At 46.3% G+C, this 16392-nt stretch overlaps 1 protein-coding gene across 1 annotated transcript in view; it reads left to right on the top strand.

The window, feature by feature from the left end:
* Window positions 1-2062: 2062 nt before the first annotated feature.
* The window catches only part of RCAN1 (regulator of calcineurin 1), a 93935-nt gene continuing 79605 nt past the window's right edge, over window positions 2063-16392 (top strand). The window contains exon 1 of the mRNA XM_036849734.1: window positions 2063-2443. Coding sequence (XP_036705629.1) covers window positions 2210-2443 — 234 coding nt within the window. The 5' untranslated portion in view covers window positions 2063-2209. The remainder of the gene's footprint in view (window positions 2444-16392) is intronic.

Raw genomic sequence — 16392 nt, 5'->3', positions numbered from 1 at the left:
AGTCTGGGCTCACTGAAATCTTTCCTTTGACATGCACCTCATCCTATCTGGGGGCCAGTATCCTCTGTTTTCACATCCTGAGTTTCCTCAGGGCTCACCGTAGGGAGTGGCTGCAGTCTGATGGCTGTCAGATGGCAGGTATTCTTTCCTTGCTGAGTTTCCTCAGGGTTTACCAGCTCACGTTGGAGGGCTGCAATCGCTGATGACTGTGCCATCCTTTGTTTACTGATACGGCAGGAAATATCCCATTTCTCACTCCCCCTTCTTTATTCCCCCAGTCCCTGGTAACCACTACCTACTTCCTGTCTCTTCATGTTGTAGCATGTATCAGTACTTCATTCCTTTTCATGGTTGAATAATATTCCATTGTATGGATCTATATCTGGTTTACCCATTCATCAGTTGATGAACTTTTGGGTTATTTCTACTTTTTTGGCTACTGTGAATAATGGGGCTACGAACCTTCCTACACAGACTTTTGTGTGGACATATGCTTTCATTTCTCTTGGGTAGATACCCAGGAGAGGAATTGCTGGGCCATGTGACAGCTCTCTATGTTTAACTTTTTGAGGAATGGCCAAACTGTTTTTCTGAAGTGGCTGCACAGTTTTACATTCTCACCAGCAACATGTGATGGTTCCAATTTCTCAAGATCCTCGTAGCACATTCTCTTTCATGAGTTATCTCTGCATGCATACCACTACTTGCCTTGGATTTAAACTCCTGAAGTGCATGAACTGCACTGAGATTGTCAGAATAGCAACCACTGCACACGGCGGGTTCTGAGTAAATCTCAGCTGTTAGTTGGATAAACTTTTTATTATAATCACTACAGTTCCTAACTAGAGGCCTACTTTAGAAGAAAATACAGGTCTAATTTCACATCTTCCAAAGACACCTACACATAAACAGTACTGCTATTTATTGGGCCCTTACTGTATTCTTACCATATATGACCTAATTTTTCAGATGAGGAAACTGAGATTCAGCTTACTTGTCCAAGTAATTAACAGCAAAGCTGAAGTTTAGACTCAGATTTTCACTGAACCACATTGCCCTTCACAGTGAAGGAATTCTATTTTGCAGGAAAGGTGGGAGGAGGAGAGAGAGAGAGAGACTTATTTGAGGACCTCCGTTTTCTATCTATAAACTCCCCAAAGGAAAGGACCAAGGTTTTACTTCTTTTGTTAGCTCATATTGTGCACAGTACATAGTAGTAACTCAAAAAAAGTATTTCTGATTATATAAATTTTGAACAATGATATAATGACTAATAAGCTAAAATCTAAAAGTAAGGTATTGCCGCAGGGGGGTGGGATGAATTGGGAGATTGGGATTGACATATATACACTACTATATATAAAATAGATAACTAATGAGAACCTACTGTATAGCACAGGGAACTTTACTCAATACTCCGTAATGACCTACACGGGAAAAGAATCTAAAAAAGAGTGGATATATGTATACGTATAACTGATTCACTTTGCTATACAGCAGAAATGAACACAACATTGTAAACCAACTATACTCCAATAAAAATTAATTTTAAAAAATAAATTAAAAAAGTAAGCTATCGTTAATCACGGTCTAGTTCACTTCCATATTGCGGCTATATCTGACAATATACGGTAAGAATCTAACCACTTGCCAAAGGCCATAGCCAGGACCATATCTCGTTTAAATCCCCCAAAGTTGGCCTATGTGCCTCAAAAACGTCACCCATGGGAACCACAGAAGCGCTGCCTCTCCAGCTATTAACCCTGCGCCCAAGACACTGCCTGGCGCCTTCACCTGGCATCGGATGTCAGAAAAGCGGAACTGGCTAAAGAGACCTTTGCCCCTAACCAACATGGCCGCCCTGAGGCTTCAGGCGGAGGGCGGCAGAATGAGGATCACGTGAGAAGAATCCCGATCCTCTATTCGCTTTCTCTCCCGGACGGCGGGGGAAAATGACCCACGTGGGTCGGCCTTAAAGGGCCCACGGCTAAATCCGCCGGAGCTCCGCCCTCGTTGCCGGGCGGGCCGGGCGCGGAGCGGAACGGCGGCGGGCGGGGCCGGCACTCCGAGGCCGCGTCTCCGGGAGCCGTGGTGACCGCAGCCCGCTGCGACGCAAGCCCGAGGAGGTTAACCGCCCGGTCGGCGGACGGGAGAGCGCGAGGATCCCGCGCGAGCCCGGCACAGCCGGCGGGGGCGCACGGCCGCGGGGATGGAGGACAGCTTGGCCGGGCCCCGGCTCGGGGCGGCGGCCGAGGCGCGAGCGCAGCCTGGGATGACGCTGAGGCCCTTCGCGCCGTTCTCGGGGGCTGCCGAGGCAGACGAGGGCGGCGGCGACTGGAGCTTCATCGACTGCGAGATGGAGGAGGTGGACCTGCAGGACCTGCCCAGCGCCACCATCGCCTGCCACCTGGACCCGCGCGTGTTCGTGGACGGCCTGTGCCGGGTGAGGGCCGGGCGGGGCGGCCGTCGGGCGGAGGGCGGACACTTGTTGCCGGGAGAAGGCAGCGCCGAGGTCCGGGCCGGCCCGGGGCAGCCTCTCCAGCCGGGCCGCCGGCGGGGCGGGAGGCCACCCTCGGGGACACGGCGACGTCCCCGGCCGCCCTGCCGCGGTCCCCTCTGTCCCGGCTGGGGTGGGGGCGCGCTCCCCGAGGTCCCGGGTCCAGAGCACCTGCCGGGCCGCGCGCTGCGCGCCCAGGGGCTAGCCTTTCACTTGGGCAGGTAACCTCCTCCTAGCGACGCTCCTGACCCCGGGTGTTAACTCGGGTGGGGAGGGGGGCGACGTAGTAGGAGACAATCGGAGGATGAATTAGCTCCCCGAGCGGCCGGGGAGCTTGTATCGTCACCTTGGGGCTTGGACCGTGCCGGGCACTTACTCCTTTGAGGAGGGGGTCGCCTCATTCATGGGGAGGAGGAAACAGACGTTGAGCGGCGACGTGACTCACTGTGACAAACAGGACAGCGTCTCGGCATTCTCAATCTGCACGCCTGGAAGGAAAGCCAATGTTTGGGTGAGGATCCGCGGTTGCTCATTATCCTGCGCTTGGCCAGTTTTGGTGGAATGGTGTTGGGGGGAAGGGGCCCATTTTCTAGGCCTTTAGGATATTTAGTCTGGAATCTTGCTCCCCGAAGGGGTGACAGGAGATACTCAGTACAGGGAGAGTTGAATTTTTTTTTTTTTTTCCTCCAAATCCCCAGGGTTTAGACACGTTGGAGGGTGAGGGGGCAGGTATGAGTAACCAAGGGTGGTGGGGAGGAGGCATTTGTTTGGAGTCTGCAATTAGTGTGCAGAATAAAATTTGGACAACGTAGGCGTTGCAGAATAAAGCTTGTCTTTGAGAGAGATGCCCCATTAGGAGAGCAGCTGTCAAAGAAAATGCTGCTTTCAGTGCTTGGCTCTGAGTCTGCATTTACTGTCAATGAACTGTAGTCAAGGCGGCTGCCAAGAGGAACACCACTGTGGAACAGAGAATGGTGTGCTTAAGACCCATTTATTTATAATGTATAGGCTCATCTACTCTCAGGATTTACAGTGGCTGTGTGCTTAGATAAGGTTCCATGCGTGCTTTCTAAAGGAACTCTTGGCACAAATACAGGGTCTCACTCATTTTACTCTCCAACCTTTTCTCTTCTTGAGGCTAAGGTCTAACAGCATATCAGGTCTCTTTCTTAAGGGTCCTAGGCTCTCATGCTAAAGGAACAAGATCAGATCATGTAAGATGCTGCTTGTTTGCCTAGCAATTCATAGTTTTACGGTCTTCCCAGTGTTGGGGACCATCCTGAAATTGCTTTGTCTGAAATGTTGCCCCCTTTGGTAGCTCTTCATTTTAACAAATGTGTGTTGAGATTCTGCTGTGAGCCGGGCACTGTTTTAGGCTCTGAGGGCACAGCGGTGAATAAAATAGCATTCCTGCTTTCAGGGCTGGCATTTTTGTTGGGGGAAACAGACAGTAAACAAATACATATCAAATTTGTCAAGAGGTGTTGGTGCTATAGGAAAAAGTTGGCCTTGGAAGATGGGGGGGGAGGGGAGGATTGCTGTTTTACATAAAATGATCAGGGAGAGGCTTACTCACAAGGTGCTGTTTTGAGCAGAGGCAATGGGCTAGCGTTCATTCATTCATTCACTCATTCATTTATTCTTCTGCTGTTTATTGAATGCTTACTATGTTCCAGGTACTGTTTTAGGCCCAGTGGATAGAGTGGTGAACACAGTGAGCTTCCTGCTTATGTACTAGCGGTTGAGGAAGAGATAGACAGTCAAAAAAAGTAAGTGAACGGGGTGATTTCAGATGGTGGTCAGTGCAATGCAGAACATACCCAGGATGATGTGATCGGGAGTGACCAAGGAGAGGAGAGGAACCGGGTAGTATCAGTCAGGGCCTAACAGGGACCCTATGGTATCAGTCAGGGCCTAACAGGGACCCTATAGTGGTTCAAGAGGTTTTGATGAAGAACTGGTTAATTGGGGCAGGACTGAGGGAGTCAGAGGGAGTGTTGGGAAGAAGTCGTCTTGCTGGAACCCTAGGAAAGGAGCCTCCTGGCCGGAGCCACAGACGTGGAGGGATGGAATTGAGATGCTGAAGCCGCGAGTCGCAGGTAAGAAATACCCCAGCTTGCCCCAGCTTTCTGATCTCATTGGCAGAGCCCAGCTGGCAGCCAGGAGGCCAGGGAGTTCCAACCAGTGCAGTCCATAGATGGGGTCAGCCTTCCAGGGCCCAGCGAAGGGTGGAGAGAGCAGAGAATGGCTCTGGGATCAGTGCAGGTAAAGAGGACGTGCGGAGAGGGTCAGCATGCGGCCGCTTTAGACTGAGTGGCCCCAGAAGGCCACTCGGCACAGCTTGGACTTGGCTGGCAGGAAGAAGCTCCTCATGTAGATTTTGTGTGGCCGGCGTCCAGGCAGAGGGAATAGCGAATACAGAAGTTCCAGTGCAGGGATGAACGAGTGTGTGCAGAGGGCCCAGTGAGGGCAGTGGTGGTGGCCGAGGTTGGCGCAGCCGGGGAACGGTTCCATGGGAGCCTGGAGGCCCTGGGAGGGATTCGGATCCTGTTCTAATTGCAAAGCTAGGTGGAGAATGTCTTTTGGGGTAGGAGGTTGGGTGGGCAGGAGAGGAAGCAAAGAGGCCCCTTAGGAGGCTCTTGACTTTGGTTGTCAGGGGAGCTGTGAAGGTGTCTGGACTAGGGTGGAGACGTGGGAGACAGTGCCTGTCCTCTCCATTCGGGGGTCAGGAGCCTCAGAATGCGGGCAGGGGGAGCTCTGTGCCTTGGTTGCCCATCTGCAGGGTCCTGCAGAGACCGTTGGTAAGCCTTCCAGTAGAAAGATAAATTTCTCATTTAGCTAAAACCACTCCTCCAGGTGGGAAGATGTGGCTTCTGAGATTTCAGTCTGATGGCCTTATTATTTTGAAGGCCATTCTTATTAAAGCTGGAGTGTCCCCTTTGGGTGGTGTAATGAAAACATGATTCTACTTCAGGTCAGTGGTATCTGACCCTTGAGTAGGCAGACCATTGACTGCATTGGCAACAAAAGTCCGTGTGCTGGTGGTGTGGCCATACCCTCTCTTTAACCAGTCTGTTGGAGGATCATCTGGGTGAGTGATGGTGTCTTAACCTGTTAGGGCTACTGTAACAAAATGCCCCAGATTGGGTGGCTTATAAACAATAGAAATTTATTTCTCACAGTTCTGGTGGCCAGCATGGCTGGGTGAGGGCCCTCTTCTGGGTTGCAGACTTCTCGCTGTGTCCTGCCATGGTGGAAGGGATGAGAGAGCTCTGTGGAGTCTCATTTGTAAGTGCACTAATCCCATCGTGAGGGCTTCATCCTCATGGCCCCTAATCACCTCCCAACAGCTAATACCATCACCTTTGGGGGTGAGGACATCAATATATGAACTTGGGGGAAACACAAACATCCAGATGGTGGCAGATGGTGTGAAGGAAAAAGGCTACGTCAGTGTTCTTTACATGTGTTCATATCAGTCTCTAACCTTAATTTTAAAGTAAAGAAAGAAATTGACCTGAACTGCCAGTTCATTCGGGAGTTTATATTGGAACCCCGTTTTCTAACTATAACAGTTGGATCTGATATGTAAAATTTGTTTTTGTTAGCTGGATCGTCAAATTATTATAAATAATTTATAATTAACATGTTCATTAAATGTTTATCCAAAAAATAACTGAAACTGTATCGTCATTCATTTCAAGCAATATTATTAGAGAGATTCACACCATTACAAATGAATGAAAACTTTTATTAAAATAAGATTATTTTTTGTTGTACAGATATTTGCTTAGCATATTCCATTACTGTACTTTTTGTGAACCTTTTTTTCTTTTTACTGAGAAAGCAAAGCAGTGCTTTGAACCGGTAATTACATGTGCTTTGGATTGTTGGCAGTGGTTCGTTGGTTCCCTAGAATAAAGGTTCATTCAGTTGCCACCAAGCTAACCAGAAATTTAGAGTTCTCAAATAATATTGTTAGTTTCCAGGCAGTAGATATAATTTCATAGAGTAATGGAAACGAATGCCATTTTTCTGTTGTCTGAGACATGAATGTATATTTGATTGGCAGAGCTCTGCCTGTGACTAGCTCTGCTAGCGACTCACCTTTCTTAAAACAAATGCCCACATAAGATATATGATACTGGCGTGACTTTCTTTTCAAAACATGAAATAGTCTAATAAGGCATGAAAGGTGGTTGAGGGGTGTCCTTAAATTCTTTGTATAAAATTCTCTGGACCTTTGCAGAGGTCCAGGCCTCTGCAGACCAATTCCAGTCTCGGGGGCTGGGAACCACCTGGAAAGCTCCCCAAGGTGATTCTGATTGGGAGCCAAGGTTGCGGACCATCGTCTAGCCAGAAGGGGTCTAGCCTGACCAGAGTCACTGTTGTATCGTGAAAAGATTATTGAATAATTGATCATTGGTTCCACTTTCAGCCCAGATCTGTGCCTTGATTTCCTCTAGACCAAAATGGGAGTCCGGCCCCTAGTCGGGAGCCTCCCTTCTCCTAAGCGCCGTTTGACCTTGTGGCCGGAAAGCAGAATGGCTGGCCGTCAGCCTGAGAGCCCAGCCTTTGGGCGGGTGACACATGAGATAAGAACACCGACCTGAACGTGGGGTTGCCTCGTGGCCTTTGTACACGTCCTCTCGTGCTGCCGCTTGCTCTCCACCAGACGTCAGATCCCGGACTCGTCCTCCCAAAGCTTGTATTTCGGTAGACAAGATATCACTCAGTAGTAATTTGATGATTGAAATGTTTGAAGCTCCAAGGTGGCACAGCTGAGATGCATAGTTTCCGCCTGTGTGGTTGTATATGCTTGGCCGTGTATCTGCTTGTTCCCATCACAGTGTGTTGTAAAATGTGACATTCCAGCAGGATAGTAACAGTTGGGGGTTCTATTACGGTGTAACATCCCCGCCTTCCTAGGCCGTTTTCACTTTTCATCCTAGTGTCACAAGCATGTGGTTTCTGAGACTTAAGTTAAGCATAAAATTTCCCCTTAAATCTCCTCAAGTGTGGAGAGATAGTAAACCCAATATGGTATGGTTTCATTTATTTGGGAAAGTTCAGAATGTTGTAAGTTTAAAAAAAACAAAAACCTGCATATTATATATGTGCGAAGTTTACTTTAGAAGTTATCCACTATTTCCCTAATTTTAGAATTTCTGACTCTTAAATAAATCTATCTATCTACATATGTATATATATATTTTTAACGTCCGTGAGGGTCTTTTGATCTCTCCTCTCCACTTCCCTCCCTAACAAGGGTTTGGTCCCCTTTTCAGCACCATCCGTTGCTCAAAGCATTTCTTCTTCAGTAGCAATAGCTTTCAACGTTATTGCCAGCAACTCTCAAGACAATTACATAAGGGAGCCAAAAAAAGAAAAAGAGAAAAAAAAATAGGCTTTGTGATAGAATAGCTAAAGCAGAGGCTGTTTGATTCCAGTGTTTATATTTCAGGCTCTATTCTTTCCTTCTTTCCTTTCTAAAAATGTCATCAGATGACACAGTCTACTCTTTTGCATACATGCCACTGAGGGGCCTATTTGCCCTGTTCTGTGAATGCATCACTCCCGTTACAGTGATGGCAGTTGTGCACTCATCAGTGTGTGTGTTGGGGGTAGGAGCGGGGAAGGGCCTCCTCTGTGTGCATTTTCTGTGCACAATTGTTAGGACCCATTTCAAGGGCCGAGGGGGAGTGCCGGTCATTTGAAATACAATTCAGTTGTGACAGAATTTTTTCCTTTGTAAATATGAATCACTGTCCAAACATGGGGACGCTGACAGTTAATAAGACAGTAAGTGACTCTGCTCTGCTCTCTGAGCAGTGATGGGCTATACCATGGCCGTAGGAAGTAAAAATAGCTCTTCTACCCTTCTTGGGCAGAACAGAAGCATTTTTAAAATTGAACATCAGGAAAATATTAATGCCCTTAATTCAAACTTTGACGTGGAAGAAAGGGTTGGCTTCATGTTATGTAGATTTCAGCCACTGTAGAAATCCTTTATTTGATTTAGTTGGTGTAGAGTGTTTTTGTTTATATTTTTAACCTCTAAAGATTTCATTGGGTTTAATATGCTCACATTCCCCTTTGAAGTGTGTCCGTGAGGAGGCAATGCAGCATGATAGTTAAGGGTATGAATCTGAAGCATACCTTTACCGCTAACACCAGTGTGACCCTGGGGAAGCTATTTACCCTACCGTGCCTTCACTTCCCTACCTGTAAAATGGAGGCGCCAGTAGTACTAACACCTTATGATGTACATAAAATGCTTGTCCCAGGGACTAGGACATAGTAAACACGTAATGTAAGTTGTGTATTATCTACTGCTGTGTAACAAACTAACTCAAGACTTAGTAGTTCAAAACAATAAACATTTATTATCTCACAGTTTCTGTGGGTCAGGAATCCAGGGATGGCTTATCTTGGTGCTTCTGCCTCAACATCTGCAGTAAAGTACCAGCTGCAATCTCATCTGATGGCTCAACTGAAGGAACGTCTGCTCCTAGATACACTCACGTGGTCTTTGGCAGGATTGCATTTCTGGTGGGTTGTTGGACTGAGAGCCCCAGTTACTCAGTGGCTTTTGGCTAGACGCCCCCCTCAATTCATAGCCACACAGGCCTCTTTGTAAGGCAGCTTACAACCTGGCTACTGGCTTCCCTCAGAGCAAGGGAGAAAGGGCATGCAAGATGGAATGCAATTCACAGTCTTCTTGTGACCTAATAATCTCAGAGTGATATCCCACCACTTTTACTGGATTCTCTTCATTAGAAGTGAGTCAGTAAGTGCAGCTCCCACTCAGCAGGGTGGGGGGCTTACACCAGGGCGTGAGTCCTGGTAAGTGGAGATCGCTGAGCCCATCTTACAGGCTGCTGACCACAGTTGCTACTTATTAGTACATTTTCTTCCTTGTAAACTTTTTTGACTTCTTGGAGCAGTTAATGTTCAGAAATGTTTATGAAGGTATTTTCTCATCTGATTTTTTTAGCTTCAGCTCTATAAAGAATACAGTTTCAGACTCTACTACTTAACATAAAATACCTCATTGATAGGTTTATAGCTAGGTTCATAGCAAAAGCTGTCAGCCACTACACTTCTGAACCAAGAGCTCAGGAAACTAAAGCTTTTTTATGTTGAGAAGGTTCAGTACTTTTCCTTTCATTACTAATTTCAGCAGGTGCAATGTGAAGTTCCCACGTGTAATCATAATTAACACCATAGGAAGAGATGTTTGAGGTTGGCCTGAATTCAGAATTAAAAGACAACAATGTTATTTGATTCAGAAAGCTAATTTTGGATTTTTTTCATGCGACATAACAATAGCTTGTTTTACTTTATTACCTTTATAATTTTTGTTAATTTTTCTGCTTTACTTTACAGATAATAAAATAGTTTCTATTCATTAATGTGAAGTGCTTTATGTGTAATATATATCATTTCATCTTTTTAATAAGAACTCTATGAAATAGGTACTGTTATTCCCATTCTGTGGACATGGAAACTGAGGCCAGAGGAGGCCAAGTAACCTGTCCCAGATCACATAGCCAGTAAGTGCTGGCCCTATGATTCAAACCTGGTTTTAACCAACTACAAAACCTGTGCTGGAATCATCTTGTATGCAGTAATGCACATGAGTTTTTCATATCTTTCACATCTTATTTAAACCCTAGGATATCTCTATGAAGAAAGTGCTTTTATCCACAGGAAACTGAGGTTCATATGAGTTATAACTCTATTATTCTCTAAGCCATTTATTTATATTTAACAGATCTATTTGAGTGCTTTTTGTACATCAGTGGCAGCCCTGATGATATTCTCGTATTCAAGCGGAAGGCCGTGCCTGGGCACTGGAGTCAGGCAGACCTGGATTTGAATCCTAGCTCCATCACTTCACTCATTCATTCATTCATTCATTCAACAAGTATTTCTGAGGGCCTCCTGTGTTCTGAGCACTGTGCTGGTTGCAAGGCCAGCTGTGGGACCCAAGGTGAGTCAGTCAACCTCCCCAGGCTTGGCTCCCCCATCGCAGAAGGAGGACAGTAACCCCTCCCCCACAGTCACGGTGAGGTCAGGGTGAGGGGGCCGCAGCCCTTGGTGAATGACAGACACCCTCTCTCCCTTTGTGAGGCTCACAGGCCAGCAGGGAGGACACACACTTTTTAAATTGTGTGTGTTATGTAAATATAGCCAAAGAGCTTAACAGATCCATAACAAACCACACACATCCTTGGGCAAGATATTCACCCAGACCTCAGTTGCTTCATCTATGAAGTGACCGGGTTGAGCTGGGTCATCTCAGTGAGGTCACTTCCAGCTCTTCTATCAGGGGAGCGCTTGCTCCCCTACAGACCTTTCCCAGTAGGAATTGACTCAAGAAGAGAATTTTTCCTAGTGTGACTCTAGTTCTCTTCCATCCAGCTTCCCAGCCTTCTACCTGCAGGGGAGACAGAACTTTACCTCTGTCCATTCTAGGTTTTCAGCTGTGGCTCTTTAACAAAAAGATGGATCACAGGAGAAAAACAGAAGTCATGAATGCGTGCAGCACATGTCAGGTGGGAGAACCCTCATCGTGACATGGAGGCTTAGAACTTGGCTTACGTAGCCTCTTCAGCAAAGAATAAATTGATAGAGAAATGGCAGGAGGGAGGAAAGCAGTTTCAGGCTTCCACGTGGCAGCACACTGCGGGGAAGTAAATACGTGGGAGGAAACTGATGGGTGCGTTTGCAGATTCCTCTGTAAGAGTCTGGAGTCATCTCCATTAAAAGGGGCATTTATATCCCACCTATAAGCAGAAAAGAGGGACAAGATAGAGCTTTCTTGCATATGTGCTTCATAATTGCATTCAGCTCCAAATACCTTTTATGTCAGAGAGGCATATTTGGGGGGTGACATTCTGGTTTCCTCCATCCCCACTCTCGTGCCTTATCCTGCACTGGTCCGTGGGAGGCCTGTCTGCTGGTTTGTGGGAGAGAGGAGGTAAATTCCAGTCACTTACGCTTGTGTCTGCAATTGGTCTTGGAAATTTCACCCATCCGAGAGAAACCTGTGTCAGAGACGATCTAACTGACGCCAGCGCCGATTCTGTCCAGTTGCCATTTGAGGGTTTGCCAAATATATGACCTCACAAAGCCGGAACAATTGAGTGAAACTTTTTTTTTTTTTTTTTTTAGTTTTTCCATTATTGGGAACTTTTCCCAATTGCCCGACAGCTATTTCTTATTGATACGGTGACAGTATGTCCCAGTTTGTCCATCTGGTTCATGCCTGTTGTCCCGGGAAGGTTACTAGAAGTCCCCTCCTTCACTCTTTAAGTTTGGGTGATCAATTACATATATAGTTAGTAATTAAACAATTCAGGGACTTCCCTGGTGGCGCAGTGGTTAAGAATCCGCCTGCCAATGCAGGGGACATGGGTTCGAGCCCTGGTCAGGGAAGATCCCCACATGCCGTGGAGCAGCTAAGCCCGTGCGCCACAACTACTGAGCCTGAGCTCTAGAGACCGCAAGCCACAACTACTGAGCCCATGTGCCACAACTACTGAAGCCTGCACGCCTAGAGCCCGTGCTCCGCAACAAGAGAAGCCACCGCAATGAGAAGCACGCGCACCGCATCGAAGAGTAGCCCCCGCTCGCCACAACTAGAGAAAGCCCGCACGCAGCAACGAAGACCCAAGGCAGCCAAAAATTAATTAATTAATTAATTAATTAAAAAAGAAAACAATTCATGGGAAGCACCCTGTTTACTTAGCACATACTGTTCGCCAAATATTTTATGTACATCGTTTCATTTCATCCTTCTTTCAACCTTCCAAGATAAATACTATATTTGCCCATTTTATAGATGTGGAAGGCTTCTGCTCCCTTTGCAAAACTAATCAGCACACAGAATCCCATGGCAGCTGGGCGTCAGACTCTGGGCGCAGCTACAGAACCGTGGCAGAGAGGACCTCAGGCTCAAGCCTTCAACTTCTCCAAGGAGGAATCTCAGAGCAGTGGTCACAGTTCCTCAGGGGAGCTCACTAGATATTGGCAGAACTAGAATTTTCTCCCGGCCCGCTGGTTACGCTGCTCATCTAATTTCCTGTGAAATGATGTCCTCACCTGCCCCACGTCCCACCCCATGCAAAGAATCCGGAGCATGAGACAATGAGGAGGACAGCTAGAGTCCCGTCAGCTGAAACAGGCAGCACTGTCTCCTGTGCCACCGTTAGGGGGCTGCTGAAGAGCAGGGTACCTATGGTCCTTCCTGGTGGGAGGGCAGAGGAGGCTGTGCGAGAGCTAGTCCAGGGCTGTGCAGACACCAGCGCCTGCCACCAGGGGGAGGTCCCCTCACATAAGTTCTGCGATGGAGTCTGGTGGTTGCCTTCGCCTTTATTTCAGGCATCAAGGACAGAGCGTGCGTTTTCGGAGGGAGAAGTCACTCCCTGTGCTACAGAAGAAGCTATTATAATGATAAGTGTGTAGCTGGAACTTTAAACTGGAGAGACACCCCCTCTCTTCCATTCTCCCAGCAGAAAGCCAAGGGAGGGGACTCTCCCTGCTGCTGGGCAGTGGGACCCCCTTTGGTTAGAACAGGAAACAGGGATGCTGTGCTCGCCTCAAAGAGTGACCCTCTTTCACTGTGCCTAGTACACATCTGTGACATTCTCTGCCCCATGCTCTGATTTTCTGTGACTTATTCGGACTGTGACACAAATGATCAGCATAAAGAAATATAAAGAGGGAATTCCCTGGCAGTCCAGTGGTTAGGAGTCAGTGCTTCCACTGCCGGGGGGCCCGGGTTCAATCCCTGGTCGGGGAACTAAGATCCCACAAGCCAAGAGGTGTGGGAAAGAAAAAAAGGAAGAAAGAGAAAGAGAGAGCTCACTCAGATGAAACAAACACTTCATTTCAGAGACAAGGGGAATTTTCCGAGCTGTCTTCAGCTATTAGGTTGCTATGGAGATTACTTTTAAAAGGCAAAGCTTGTGCAGGTACATAGGTTGTCAGCCCCGTGTGGTGGACCCCTGTCCTCGGATGAATTACCTACTGCCCAAGCCATGTAGTGACAGTATTCTTCTGGGCTGGAGTCAGGATTTGGGGGGATTCGGGTAGATCTCAGGCCTGCTCTCATAATCACATTTGCGCCTAAGCTGCAGATCTTGGATGGTGATGGAGAACCCTCAGGTCTGGGTCAGCAGTCTATAAACTACTAAAAACAGACCACTCATCAGCAAAACTCACTGGGTTACAAACAGTTCATGAACTGGCCTGGAGACCCTTGCAAACGTTTGGCAACATCAGGGTTGGTTTGTATCTATATCTCTCTTTCTGGAACAGCCCAGTCTAAGATATATCTTTCAAACTCAACCACCTGTTTGACCCTGACACAGCATTTCCAGAGTGGTTTTCATTTTTAAAATCAGTTCTGAATTTGTGTATTTCTTCAAAGTGATTCATAAATTCTCAGGGGGCACTTTGACCCTAATGTGCTCTGTTATTCAGTTATCTCCTTGACATATATTTGGGAAATACCATTAATGGATCTTCAGATACTTTGTAACCTCCACATTCGGAGTATTTCAGTTATTTACAACATGTTCAGGATAATGACCTGGTCCTCAGCACCATGAGCCTGCCTGAGACGGTGGCACAGGTGAGGTGGGTGGGGATAGAGAGGTTGTATGCTGAGGGGATGACTTCCTGCATTTATTGGGAGGTAGTTGTGCAGGGGACAGAATGGAGACTTGTGCTTCAATTTGTGGCCTGGAATGAAGCAGTAGCAGCTGGGCCATGGCTGAGATTCTGAGCACATTCTTTATCTTATATCATAAAACAAGGGCTGGGTGGTGCTTCACCTTACTAGGATGCCTGTGATAATTAAATACAGCAGGACAGTGTTTGTGATAGAAGCTGAAGGCAGGAGATGCCCTGAAATGATTTATTTAGTCTTAATCAAGGACTTCGTTTTAATGTCATTGATTATATGGCTGGAGATTTTATATTGAGTAGCCATTTAACTTTTGTTTGTCCATTTCCTTTTCATCTCCTTTCTTTTTCTCCTTTGTTTTCTCTGCACAGGGACTACATTGGCAAGATCACCTACTTGTAGGTTTTCTTCTTGCTTGCTACTTATCTTATTTTTATGGCTTAGCTGAGAGTGAAAATGTATATGAGAATATGCATATATTACCTGTGAGTGCCCACCTTCTTTGTGGACAAATACCTACCTTTCTTTGGAGTTGTGCACGTTAAAAAGGCAGTAAGATGCAGTAGTTAGGAGGGTGAACCCCTGAGCCAATTCAGTCTGAATTCAAATCCCAGCTCTGCCAGCAACTAGCTGTGTGACCCTGGGCAAGTAACTTAATTTCTCTGTGTTTCAGTCTCTTTGTAAAATGGGGTAATAAAAGTACCTACCTCATGGGGTTGTGAAGATGAAAAGAGAGCATATAAATAAAGGGCTAAGAATAATACCAGGCTTGTAGTAAGTGTTTTGTAACTGTTAGCAATTTTATTTAAATGATTATTAAAATGCAAAGACTACGGTATCTGTATTGCTTACTGCTATAATCCTGTGCCTAGGACAGTGCCTGCCACATAGTAGGCACTTAAATATTTGTGCAGCAGTGGAAGTAAAACACTAACATAAAAATAAAAGTCTTGCTCTTTTAAGTTCATTAAATATTAAGCCTTATTTTCTCAGGAGTAGTTTTAGGCACTTCCAGAAGTTGCATAAATTATCTCAGGCCAGAAGGCTCTGCAGCTTTAAAATTATGGCAGTGATTGTGTGTGTGTATGTGTGTGCACGTGTGTGTGCGCACACACGTGTGTATGAAACTAACAGGCTGAGATGTTGCTGAACATTTAGAATGCATTTAGAGCTGTATTATACCAGAAGACTAGCATGGCTTGTTATCACCTGTAATGCTTAGAAAATCATGTTTTAACATGAATGAGTGTTGCTACAAAGTTGAAAACAAATTAAAAACCTAAACCCTTTAAAAAATAAATCTCGGGCTTCCCTGTGGCGCAGTGGTTAAGAACCGCCTGCCAATGCAGGGGACACGGGTTGGAGCCCTGGTCCGGGAAGATCCCACATGCCGTGGAGCAACTAAGCCCATGTGCCACAACTACTGAGCCTGTGCTCTAGAGCCCGTGAGCCACAACTACTGAGCCCGCGTGCCTAGAGTCCGTGCTCCGCAATAAGAGAAGCCACCTCAATGAGAAGCCCGCGCACCGCAACGAAGAGTAGCCCCCGCTCACCACAACTAGAGAAAGCCCGTGCGCAACAACGAAGACTCAACGCAGCCAAGAATAAATAAATAAAATAAATAAATTTTAAAAAATAAAAATAAATCTCAATAAGATAATGGTTTTTACATAAAGTTTCTCTGAAGCATAAAATCATTATTTATAGCAGTAAGAAATCCTAGGCTTCCCAAGCACAACTTTTTAAAAAAAATCTGTAATTGAGAAATAAATGTCATGTTTGCTGGTGAGGTTTTCCCCTCCCTGCCTCCCTATTCTCTCTCTCTCTTTGCTTTCCCTCTTTCCATTCTCTCTTGTTGTTCTTAGAATGGCTTTTAGGGAATACACAGATCTTTTCAGAAATTCATTGTCATCTGCTAAATCCCATCTACCAGCCAGCCTCTAGCACCCTTGATAGAAGGAGGCTGGTCATTCGTTGCCAAATCTCGTCCTAAGAGGGCAAAATCAACCTGTGATCTTCTTATCTCTAAATGCTGCCCTGTTTTCCACTACGTTGTACCAGGAGAGGTGACCTTCCTGAATGAAATGCATGCTGTCTGCTTAGTACTCAGCGGCCTGCTGTGCTTTTAATTAAATGAACCAATCTTTAAAAACTCGAGTCTTATCCCCAAAGCAGCATGGCTCTCACAGTCTGTCCC

The sequence above is a fragment of the Balaenoptera musculus genome, chromosome 4, assembly GCF_009873245.2.
Source record: "Balaenoptera musculus isolate JJ_BM4_2016_0621 chromosome 4, mBalMus1.pri.v3, whole genome shotgun sequence".
Taxonomy (NCBI): domain Eukaryota; kingdom Metazoa; phylum Chordata; class Mammalia; order Artiodactyla; family Balaenopteridae; genus Balaenoptera; species Balaenoptera musculus.
Note: the sequence above shows the minus strand (reverse complement) of the source record. Positions and strands in the feature narration are given on the sequence as shown.